This window comes from Staurois parvus, unplaced genomic scaffold, assembly GCF_062004578.1.
Source record: "Staurois parvus isolate SC_StPar_1 unplaced genomic scaffold, SC_StPar_1.0 ptg000517l, whole genome shotgun sequence".
In the NCBI taxonomy this organism is placed as follows: Eukaryota; Metazoa; Chordata; class Amphibia; order Anura; family Ranidae; genus Staurois; species Staurois parvus.
This window is the reverse complement of record NW_028318313.1, coordinates 632,192-645,004: the sequence shown is the minus strand read 5'-3', so window position 1 is coordinate 645,004 and position 12,813 is coordinate 632,192. Positions and strand designations below refer to the sequence as shown.

At 41.1% G+C, this 12,813-nt stretch overlaps 1 protein-coding gene across 1 annotated transcript in view; it reads left to right on the top strand.

The window, feature by feature from the left end:
- The window catches only part of SLC10A4 (solute carrier family 10 member 4), a 51,049-nt gene extending 38,451 nt beyond the window's left edge, over window positions 1-12,598 (top strand). The window contains exon 3 of the mRNA XM_089690115.1: window positions 5,639-12,598. Coding sequence (XP_089546241.1) covers window positions 5,639-6,154 — 516 coding nt within the window. The 3' untranslated portion in view covers window positions 6,155-12,598. The remainder of the gene's footprint in view (window positions 1-5,638) is intronic.
- Window positions 12,599-12,813: the final 215 nt, after the last annotated feature.

The following is a 12,813-nucleotide window of genomic DNA, read 5'->3' as shown; positions in this document are numbered from 1 at the left end:
CATAATCCAGGGGCCCTGTGTGGCCTCCATGTCACATTCTGTTGTATATTTGGACAGGAGGGATGGTGGGGGTGGCATGTACAGGAACTGATCCTCTACATTCTCCTCTTTCTACATTCTCCTCTCCCTCCCTCCTCCATTGAGTGGCTGCAGGAGGAAAATGTTAATTATGCTATTAAAAATTTTTAATTCTGAGCCATTTCATATCATTGTGGTCTGCGACCAGTTACCAAATCATCTTCAAAAGGTTGAGCACCCCTGCTTTAGAGTTAGATTGTTGTACAGAGGTGTAGGATGCCTCACTACTTTGGATAAGGCTTCATTTTGCAGGGGTATGGCTCCCATCTATTATGTATTGTAGCTTCTATATGCAGGTGACACCTAGGATCTCGCTCCCTCTTTTTGGTTAGTACACCATGAACTTCATTCACTTACATGGGGCTTTTTATAGTGAGCAACCTGAGACCCACAGCAATGCTGCAAAATAATGATGATGATGTGTACTTTACTTTCTCAACAATAGTCCATGTTTTGTAGTGGAGCAGAGCAGGCTGAAATGTCCATTTTTGCTGTCATAATCTTGTCATAGTGTCTTAGTAGCATCTGTCCCTTCCTTCACAAGAGGTTTTGGATCTCACATAAACATCCTAGGGTCATGGTTGGACAGATGAAAACATTTAATGTGAAAATGACTTAATGTAGCATAAAGTGTAATAAACTGCCTAAATCTCAATCAATTGACTTGCCCAAGTTCTCAACATCCCAAACATTTCCTAGAAGTTTCATAGATTTTGTCCTGCCACAAAGAAAATGGGGGACATTAAGCTTGTTTTTTGGGGAGCTTAATGTGGCTTAACGTACAAAAAAGAGCTTAGATGTTAACCAATTTCCCCCAAACGTCACTCAATAGAACTCTCTATCTATGGCAACATATTCTGAAAATTTCAGATCATTTAGTAAATCACACCAAAAGTTATTCACGTTAAAGTGATACTAAAGGCTCAGGGGGTTTTTTGCATTAAAATAACAGACAGGCTGCTCTGTGCATTTGGATTTGCACAGAGCAGCCCAGATCCTCCTCTTCTTGAGTCCCTCTTCTGTGCTCCTGGCCCCTCCCTCTTTTCAGTGCCCCCACAGCAAGCAGCTTGCTATGGGAGCACCAGAGCTGTGTCACAGCTCCGTATGTCCATTCAGACACAGAGCCCTGACTAAGCCCCACCCCCTCTCTCCTCTGATTGGCTAGCTGACTTTGATTGACAGCAATGGGAGCCCATGGCACCACTGCTTTGTCTCAGCCACTCAGGAAGGAGAATCTCGGGAGGCTGAGAAAGTCATGGTGATTGCTGGAGAGAGAGGGAGCTAAGGTAAGTGTTAGGGGGGCTCAGGGGGGCTGCTGCATAGAGAAGGCTTTTTATCTTAATGCATAGAATACATTAAGATAAAAAACCTTCTACCTTTACAACCACATTAAGCTATATTTTACAATGCTAAAACATTTAATGTAAACAGCTTAATGTAAAAAGAGCTTAACGTACCATAATGTGCCTAAATCTCAGTCAATGGACTTGAAACGTTGCACAGCCCAAGTTCTCAACTTCCCAAACATGTCCTAGAAGTTTCATGAGTTTTGATCTCCCACAAAGCAAGTGAGTGACCTTAATCTTGTGTAGTCCCTACCACCTTGTGTAGAGGCCATAGCGTAGGACAGCCAATGGGGGAATATTATGAGCGTGTGTTTGTGGCTCACCGGCCTATCACTGGGGGTTTCTTGACTTGTGGTGCATGCTTAGGAAGTGCATACTTCCAAGTTCCAAATACCAGTCAATATTGATACAAAACCTTCAGGCTTCTGCTAGAAAGCTGCACATGAAGAGGAACTTCATCTTTCAGCATGACAACGACCCAAAGCATACATCCATATCAACAAAGGAATGGCTGCACCAGAAGAAGATGAAAGTTGTGGAATGGCCCAGCCAGAGCCCAGACCTGAATCTGATCGAAAATCTGTGAGGTGATCTGAAGAGGGCTGTGCACAGGAGATGCCCTCGCAATCTGACAGATTTGATGAGTTTTTGCAAAGAAGAGTGGGCAAATATTGCAAAGTCAAGATGTGTCATGCTGATAGACTCATATCCAAAAAGTCTGAGTGCTGGAGGTGTGCACACTTATGCAACCATATTATTTTAGTTTTTAATTTTTACTTCCCTCCACCGAAAAGATTTCAGTATGTTTTTCAACTGAGTTGTACAGTTTATAGGTCACATTAAAGGTGGAAATTTTTCTGAAATTATTTTTCTTTGTCTCATTTTCTTACATCACAGAAACCTAACTTTTTTAACAGTGGTATGTCAACTTTTTATATCCACTGTATATATTCATGAGAATTGCTAGGTGCTCAATCTTAGTACAGTCTACCTCCAGGCCAAAATCTCTGAAACTTCTAGGACATGTTTGGGGTGTTGAGAACTTGGGCTGTGCACAGTTTCAAGTCAATTGATTGAGATTTAGGCACATTATGGTACGTTAAGCTCTTTTTACATTAAGCTCTTCACATTAAATGTTTTTGCACTGAAAAATATAGCTTAATGTGAATAACTTTTGGTGTGATTTACCAAATGATCTGAAATTTTCAGAATATGTTGCCATAGATAGAGTCTTCTATTGTGTGACGTTTGGGGGAAATTGGTAAACATCTAAGCTCTTTTTTGTACATTGAGCCACATTAAGCTCCCCAAAAACAAGCTTAATGTCCCCCATTTTCTTTGTGGCAGGCCAAAATCTCTGAAACTTCTAGGACATGTTTGGGGTGTTGAGAACTTGGGCTGTGCAAAGTCAATTGACTGAGATTTAGGCAGTTTATTACACGTTATGCTACATTAAGTCATTTACACATTAAATGTTTTAGTCTGTCCCAGTCATGGTGCCATATTATCACCTGTTACCCACCTGAAAACTCCTAAATGACTGGCAGAAGTCTGATGCAGTCTTCTCCTGGACACACCCGCCAAACTGTGTGTAGGCAGGTGCAGTTAGCCTTCCCACCTGTATGTTGCTTCATGCCATTATTACATGGGAAGGGGAGTCTGGGAAGGGAATTGCTCTCTTAGTAATTCCATACAGTGCCTTGAGAGAGAAAAGTAGTCTGAGTGGACACTGATCTCTTGGGAGACATTGGTGGTTATCTTGGGTGAGGGAACCTTTTATTGAGTGTTCCGTCAGGGACAGGAACCTGCTTGTGGGGGAGAGTACTTAGCGTAGGGGGAGGTTCCTGTGGAGAAGGGATAGATCAGAGTCGGTACAGAGAAGTGGAGCCGGTGCAAGCTACAGAATTATCCTGAATATATTCCATAAAGGAACGCTTCTCCTGCTAATTGAAGCCGTCTTTTGGTAATCTGGTTAATACTGAGACTGTACTAAACTGCATTGTTGTACATACAGTTTCTATACTAAAGGCCGCTTTATCTTTTATTCAATACATTTGCCAAAGACATATAAAAAAGATACTGGTGTATTATAGTGTTGGAGAGTGATTACTCCCAAGCAAGGTATCTAAATTAGATTCCACCTACTTGTTGAAGGTCTTGTAGTGATTTTAAAAACTCTCCAAGGACATTTTGCTTATTCAAAGAGAAACACTTTCCTCTCTTGTATGGAGTTAAATAGGTATTCATGCACAAACCATGTCATAGTGACGTTTACAATTTCAGATGATTGTGTGTGTATCTGCATATTAAAATCATAGCAGAACACAACAGTTGAATAAAAAAATGATTTATCAATGTATGTGGAAGTTTACCTCCATATGGCCAAGTAGACTGCTCAAAGCGATCCCTTCTTCACAGTAACGTCCCTCTACCCTAATTAAGGCAGGTCTAATTATTTATGAAAGTAAACCAGTCATAAGTCTGGGAAAAGTAAACTGAACATATGCTTAAAAAATGAATAATCAGAGCTCATCTTCAGTGAAAACATCAAGTCAAACAATCAGTAGATCCAGAGATATAGACAGATTAAAGTGACTGTATAGTTACATTATTTTTTAAATTTAAATAATAAACAATGGCGTTAAACATCTTCTTCTGGGGTTCCCCAGACAGCTGTCCACTTCTCCTCTTGAGTGCCCCAAAAGCAAGCTGCTTGCTATGGGGGCACTTGCATGGATGTACTTCCGAGGCTGAATGCATGGCTTGGCCCCACCCCCTCCTCACAGGATTTGACTGATAGCAGCAGGATCCAATGGCTCCAGATGCTCTCAGTAAAGCTTGTGAATGCAGGAAGAGAGCAGAGCAGGGCTGCTGGTTGGGACAATGCTAGATTGAGAGTGGTGTCAGGTAAGTGTTTATGGAGGGGGGGCACAGACATGGAAGGTTTTTTACCTTAATGCAGAGAATACATTACAAGTAAAAAAACCTTCTGCCTTTAGAACCACTTTAAGGCCCCATGTACATGGCACACTTATGAACGATGGAAACTGACTGCTGGAAAACATAGGTAAAAAACATCTGTTTAGCCGTGTTTGCATAACGTGTTTATGTGCGTTTATGTGTGTTTGCGTTTAGAAGCGTTTTTTAAAGATAAGCACAGGAGAACTTCCCAAATGCCCAGAATGCATTGAAAAGTGGCAAATTATTAACTATTTCAGACTGTTTCAGAGGAATACAGAGAGTAGAAGCAGAGACAGCAGTATGTGTTGAAATTAGCTTAGGTGTGAGTTGTGTCTATCTGAGTACCTTGAAAACGCTTTGCATGCATTTTTCATGATGAAAAAAGGCTCTGGACAGCATCGGGAACTAGAAGAGTTAAAAAGAATGTTCAGACGCAAACGCTTATAAATTAGATTTTCCACGTTTAGCCATGTTTTGCGCTTGAAACACTGATAAAATTGACTGCTGAACGCAAGTTTTCTGCTTTAAAAAAAAACTGTAAACTCAAATGCCTGTAAACAAATGTAAACAAAGATGTGTACATGGACACATAGGAAAACATTAGGGTGAGTTCAGGGGCTGATGAAAAAAATGCTGAACAGCTCCTAAACGTGAGTTTATCAGCTGCAGTGTACATGAGCCCTAAAATGGAGCTTCACCCAAAAGAGGAGGTTCCGCTTTAAGTCCTTCTCCCCCCCCCCCCCCACAACCTAATTTGGCATGTCATTTTTTTTTGGGGGGGTGAAGGTGAGCAGATACCTTGTCTTGAAAGCTAACCGCTCCCACTGCCTAGGTGACCCAAGCGGAATTTCTCCTCTTCCCCTCCATCTCTGCAGTCTTCTGGGACATGTCACAGGTTCCAGAAGACTGCGGGACCATTCACAAAGCACAGTGCGAAGCTGCAAGCAGCACAGCTGACTGCCACAGTTACGATTCCATATGTGAGCAGCTACAGGATTTGTTTTTCTTTACAGGGTGGAGAACTGCTTTAAGTTATATGAAAATCCCAACATATTGAAGTGGAAGAGTTAAGTTTGAATGTCTTTAAAGGTTCAGTATAAAAGCCAAGTGCAGTCTTACATTTCTGCTGTATTGTTGATAGAATGGTACACTTGTGACCTATAGATACACCTTTACACATAGTTGCCTGAGTTAGTTATTGAATGAGGAAATCGATTGCAGCTACAGCTTTATTCTTATTTCTTTTTGTTTAGGTCTCTCTCTGGTCTCTGCTGGTTACTCTGCTTCTCTTGTTCATCCTTACTGGAGCCATGTTGGGCCCGGAACTACTGGCTACAATTCCACCCGCTGTGTATATCGTGGCAGTGATTATGCCTTTGATAGGCTATGCCATGGGATATGGCTTAGCCACTTTATTCAATCTGCCTCCTAATTGTAGGAGAACTGTGTCTCTGGAGACCGGCTGTCAGAATGTCCAGCTGTGCACAGCCCTCCTAAAACTGGCCTTCCCTGCTCATCTAATAGGCAGTATGTACATGTTCCCATTACTGTACGCTCTATTCCAAGCTGCAGAGGCTGGTATTTATGTCTTGGTCTACAAACTCTATAGGAAGGATGTTCTCCATAAACCTGAGCCATCTGAAGATGAAGACACAGATATCTCATATAAAAAACTGAAAGAGGAAGAGATCCCTGAAATATCTTATGGAACAGTCAACAGTGAAGAGCAAAATTCTATGCCATACCAGCCCACACTGGAACTGCATTAATTCAATGTAAATGTGTACATAAGTGTCAGATACGTTTACATTACAGTGCTTAGTTGGCAGAAGTTAGATTTTATTCTCCGGATCTCTTAAACTAGAGTGTGAACGCACAACATACTATATTCAGTACAAATGGTCATAATGCATTGCATCTCACCTTTGTTGCATTTCATATTTGCACATATAAAGACCTGGAGACAGGTCTAATGTATAGTAAGTTATACAATTCTGAATGAATAGGGATGCCGAAAGGAAAAAAATATATTTTAAAGGTTGCACTCACCCAGATTTGATATTTCAGTATTGCCGAATTGTTGAATGCAGGTTGGTAAATTACTGGCTTCTTTAAAAAAGCTGAACTTGATTTTTCTGCTCCACCCCCTTATCTTAATTTTACCGCTCCATGACCATTAGAAAGAAGAAACAGCACCCCTCTTCTTTGCTTTAAGGCAGACAGTTAAATGGTGGATAGAAATCCAACAGACTGGAATTCAATGCAATTGAACCATAAGAACAGAATCATAATGTTATACCCTGTAAAAGATAAATCTTTAAAACACAACACCTTTCATATAACATATCTAGGCACACAAAGCAACTTTGCAAACATAGCTTTTGCCATTTCTTTCCCAGCAAACCCAGATCTAGGCCATTGTAAACATTGCGCTGGTTACATTCAGCTTGTCTGTGGTCTGTAGAGATCAGCTGGGGGGCGTATTTACTAAAACTGAAAAGTGCAAAATCTGGTGCAACTCTGCATATAAACTAATCCCTTTCCAGGTTTTATTGCCAAAGCTTAATTGACGGAGCTGACATTAGCAGCTGATTGGCTCCCATGCATAGCCACTCCAGATTCTGAGTGCTCCAGTTTTAGTAAGTCTACCCCTGTAGAACATACAGAGATACTTGTCTGCAGGTCAGGAGAACAAGAACAGGGAAGGCATATGCTCCACATAGTTTATGGCTTCTGGCACTTCTATACAGCACATCACTACTCATAGGAGAAACAAACCGCAAACTGCTGGAAGAAGAGACGCAAGTAAATTTAATCAAACTTTCCCCACCTCATAACTCATGCAAGTCCAAGCTGCCAGTTGTGGAATCAGAATGTACTTCTAGAGGGGTCCACTATACCTCAATTGGTCTCAGTTTAGTCCTGCAGACACTGTACTGTGTAGACAGGCTCAATGTAAATGCAGCTGTATAATATAAGTGCAGCACCTAAATATAAACACTAATAAAATTACAATCTGTATAGCCCATAAGTGTGAATTTAGAGAACATGAATCTGATCACTACTCAGAATCTTTGAAGTTCAACAAAAAACGGTAAAGGTGCATAAAGGGTTAACACCCCATATAGTGCAATACAAACAAATCAACCATAAAGTGCTTGCAAAAATAAAGTGTCCAATAATAAATATGTTTATTCAAAAATAAAGGTAGCTTCAAGTCCTTCCAAGTAGAGCATACACAAAGTTCCCAAGTGTGAAAAATGACCTCTCCACGGTCCTCCACCTCTATGCACTCACCAAAGAGCTAGAATATTCATGTTTTATAGCTAATGCTGTGTATCCCAGACCATCTCCTCAGCATTCCGGTCTCCAGCCACTAGTCAGGTTCCCAAGATCAAAAGGAAACTCACACACCGGAGCTCAAATCGAGGTATATAGTGCACTGTGGACCAAAAAATTCCAAATAAAATAATAATTAATAAAAAAAATAGAACTCAAAAGGGTAATATAAAAAATAAAATGCAATATTTACACTGGGCCTATGAAACCAACTCTCAATGAACAGAGAAAGAAAAGACATAGGTAGAGAATTTATTTGCAAAATTTCAAATAGAAGACCTAATATATTTAAATGTTAAACTTGACTAATTGCTCCAATCCAGAGCTCTTCAGCTACAAAGTTTGGGTCTCAGCATGCTTCAACACTTCTTAGGATTTCACCAGCATCTGGCCTACTGCCGAGCAGAAAACACTTGGCGAAGCATTCGTCACCTGAACATTACAGCAGAAGAATTCTGGATTGGGAACATAAAAGTAAGCATTTATTTCACCCAGATCTTACCATCTTGAAGTCCTTCTTTAATGCCACCAATATCCTTCTTAAAATGAAATATCGTCCTTGGTTGGACTTGGTCTTTAAAAGCTGGTGCTGTAACTATAATACGGGCAGTTGGCATGTATGCACAATGTATAGCCAAATTAATTGAAATTGTTCGGTGCATGTCAGTATGTTTAAATTGATGAACAAAGCGCAGTATTAATGGTGAATTAGTTAAAACCAGTCGATATGACAATGTCAGTGCTGCATAAGATAAATGTCATGTTGCAGTGATGTAAAACTGCTGTGTATAAATAGAAAGCAACTCTCAACTGTACTCCAGGATCCTTCTTCCAGTACGACCCTGCACACATCACCTATGACCCAGAATTTCAAGTAGTATAAAATGAATGGGACTGGATTTATGCAAGTGATTGGTTTAAAGGATAAGTTCACCTTTTCAACAAAAATAATAAATGCACATTTTTTTGCAGGTAAAACAATTTGCATTTATTATTTTTGTCTACAGAAGACTGGAAAGCATTGCACCAGTGATCAGTAGATTGCTGGTGCCATGCAGGTCTCCTGCAGACCTGACAGGATATTTGTTTGCTGCACTAGATCTACGGCCAAGCAGATATTCTGACAGGAAGCTTGAATGAACTAGTTCATTGAGGACTACAAGCCGACAGCTGCTAAGACTGTCGGGACTTGTAGTCACTCATTCACAGAATGCTGTGAATGAGTGACGTGGCCAGGTGGGCGGAGCCCTGCACAACCACTTTTTAAAAAATTTGCCAGCAGGTGAGGGGGGAGAAGATCCCCCGCTAGTTGTCAAAGCGGGGATCGGGGGCCAGTCAGATCGTAACAAGTTACGTGGTATACCCTGAATATGGATGTAACAGGTAACATGTTACGAAAGGTGAACTTTTCCTCTAAACATGTGACTGTGTTCATAAATACAGTTACACATTACAAAGACTTTACTAAATGTACTAAAACTGGAGAGGGTAAAATCTGGTGCAGCTTTGCATGATAACCAATCAGCTTCTAACTTCAGCTTGTTCAATTAAGCTTTGACAAAAAAAAACTGGAATCTGATTGGGTTCTGTGCAGAGCTGCACCCAGGGCCATCTTTAATATTGATTGGGCCCTGGGCAAACATTTTCTTGCCCACACACACTCTCTGAGACATACAAAAAACAGCAGGCAGAGATTGCAATTGGTTGCCAGAGGTTACTGTACATTGTTACTTCTCACTGATTGTTTGCTATAGATTACTGCTTATCATTACCACTTACTGATTGGTTGCGAGAGGTTACTGCACATCATCACTGCTAACTGATTGGTTGTTAGATTTTTCTGCACATCATTACGGGTAACTGATTGGTTGCTAGAGACTACAGCAGATCACTAATGTTCACTGACTGGTTGCTAGAGGTTACTGCACATCATTAATGCTCATTGAGCAGTGGAGCAATCCCAAATAACACTGTTCAACAAATTTTTATTTTTTGCCAGTTTTGGAAACAAAAGGATCCATTTCTTAATGAATTTCACATTCTGAGTTCAAATATAACAATGAAATTTGTCAATTGGCTCTAGTTTTTCTGTAAACGGAAAGTTTTCTACTATAGGCGTAATGACTACATAATGCACAATAATTATATAGATAGATGTCTTTCCACAAATATAAAGCAAGTGATATTGACTACATAACAAAGCCTAAATGGCATAATATATTGCATAGGATTACCAAGAAAAATTATAGCCATAAGCTAAGTTGAATCATTTTAATACTTAGGATTCTCACTAGTTTTGTCTTCAGTTTGTGTCGGTTTTGCTTCTCTTGGCTTTTCTCTTGTATTCGAGGAAAGGGCTATCTCTTACAACTGTACGTGACTACACACTTCAGGTTCTTCCTCACTTGACTCAACCACGAAGGATTCTGGTGCTTTAGGAATTGGTAGCCCCTCTCCATGAGGAACTGGACGTATTGCCGATGGAATATTTGGATAGTGCACAGATAACTTTTTCTTCTTATTTAGCCCTTTTACAATTGGAGGCACCATACAAAAGTAACAATTACTAACATGATCTGTTGGCTCTCTCCAAATCATTGGCACAGCGAAAGGCATAGATGCCTTTTTTCCATTCAACCATTGCTCCAGTGCCGTCCCACAAGAATTGCAGCATATATGTGGTGCCCAGCTCTTGTCCTGGTCTCCTATCTTGCAGCCAAAATACAAGTTGTAGGCTTTCTTAATCATTCCTGTTATCCTCCTTTTTTGTGAGATAAAAGTTATTTCACCGCAGATATAGCAGAAATTATCTGCTTTATTCACACAAGTTCGAGGCATTACTGAGTAGCCTATATAAGCATAAAACGAAATGTAAAGACGCTGTCGAACTACAATCAGATACAGATACTGCAGCTTTTATGCAGTGAAGTGATGCAATTAAAGGCTAATATTGCATCATCTCAGTATACATGCAATTTTCTATTGGTCACCAGTATCAATTGCGCAATATGCAGCTGAAGTTGCATCATAATTTTGAATGGCTTACGTCATTAGATGGGTGAATATATCATGGAAACTAGAGCCAATCAACATTTTTTAGGGTCATTTTCGTTTTCAGCACCCCAAAATTATGTAAGATTAGCTAATTTTATGCCCAAAACTTTTTACCTGTTGAACAGTGTAATTGAGTAAGGCGGCACATTAGTACACATTCTACAAGAGATGGTCAGAAACTGTAGACATACTACAGGAGACAGTCAGAGACTGTAGACATACTACCGGAGATGATTTGAGACTGCAGACATACTACAGGAGATAACCAGAGACTGTGGATGTACTACAGGATATGACCAGAGACTGCGGATGTACTATAGAAGATGACCAGAGAATGCAGATTTAATACAGGAAATGATCAGAGACTGCGGATGCACTACAGGAGATAACCAGAGACTGCGGATGTACAACAGGAGATGACCAGAGACTGCGGATGTACTACAGGAGATAACCAGAGACTGCGGATGTACAACAGGAGATGACCAGAGACTGCGGATATACTACAGGAGATGAGCAGAGACTGTGGAAATACTACAGGAGATGACCAGAGACTGCGGACACAGTACAGGAGATGACCAGAGACTGCGGAAATAGTACAGGAAATGACCAGAGACTGCAAATGTAGTACAGGAGATGACCAGAGACTGCAAATGTAGTACAGGAGATGACCAGAGACTGCAGATGTTCTACAGGAGATGACCAGAGACTGCGGATGTTCTACAGGAGATGACTAGAGATTGCAGGCATACTACAGGAGATGACCAGACACTGCGGATGTTCTACAGGAGATGACTAGAGATTGCAGGCATACTACAGGAGATGACCAGAGACTGCGGACATAGTACAGGGGATGAACTGAGACCTTTCAGCAATGCACAGATGTACAGTTTGTGAAAAACAGCTCAGGGTTTGGTATGACAGTCCACAGGCAGTCTATGGGAGGTAGAACATACCTGGCCAGCCATTGCTCAGTATCCTGAGGTCGGGGGGCGGGGCTCCCACTCATCACAGCTTCTACTACAGCAGTTTCCTCCGGAGCATACAAGCTGCATGGGGCGGGGTCAGTGGAGCTCTCGGACCTGGCCCCTCCCCCTCCCCCCCTGCTGGCTGGGGAATACAGCGATGTCTCCAGTGTACCCTGTGTGCTCTGCAGTGCAATCATCGGTTCCCAATTTATGGGCAGCGTGTGCTTAAGGGGCAACTGCTTTGGGCCCCACAACAAAGACTGGGCCCTGGGCAGCTGCCCCATTTGCCCCACGTTAAAGACGGCCCTGGCTGCACCCCAGATTTTGCACTCTCTAGTTTTAGTGAATCAATCCCATTGTGTGCAATTGTTTGTTCTCTTAGCATAATGGCGGCATATTGTTTCAGAAAGCATCCAATGGTCTTCACCAGTTAATATGTGTATCAGTCAGACTTGGGAGAAGAGTGGCAACGCTGGCACATAAGTGCACCACAAATGTTTTCACACTCCTGGATCTTCTGTTTTGTAACCAAGTGGCCAAGTGCCTCCATGTGATGGTGTACAAGTACAATCTGGCAAAATCGGTGGCTACACAGTGCAAACGAAGGACAGGATCTGGTCTATGGCCATTCTCACTGGCAGCACATACAGAACTCTTCTAGCATGGGAAGAGAAAGCTAAAGCCAAAGTATTCAGCCTGATAGACAGCAGAGCCAGTCTTGTTTCATGCTAGCTATGGATAATATGTTGCAGTGTCTATATTCACATGCATGGTCAATGGCAGACGTATTCCAAGCAGAATAACATGGTAATCTTATATTGTGTATCTCATATTAAATAAAGTGGATGTGGCAGATTTATTGTGCATTAGTATAGCTGAACAAAAATGTTAGAGATTGATCAGAATACAAACATCTACTTATGTACACACACTCTTAATGGGCCCCTTTAACACCTATAGCCAGTTTTTGCCAACCTATAGTATGTTAAATTTGTATAGTCTACTATCAGTCTATAATTAACATTAGTGTATGCATATACAAACATGATGTACATACGGAGCCCTTCAAC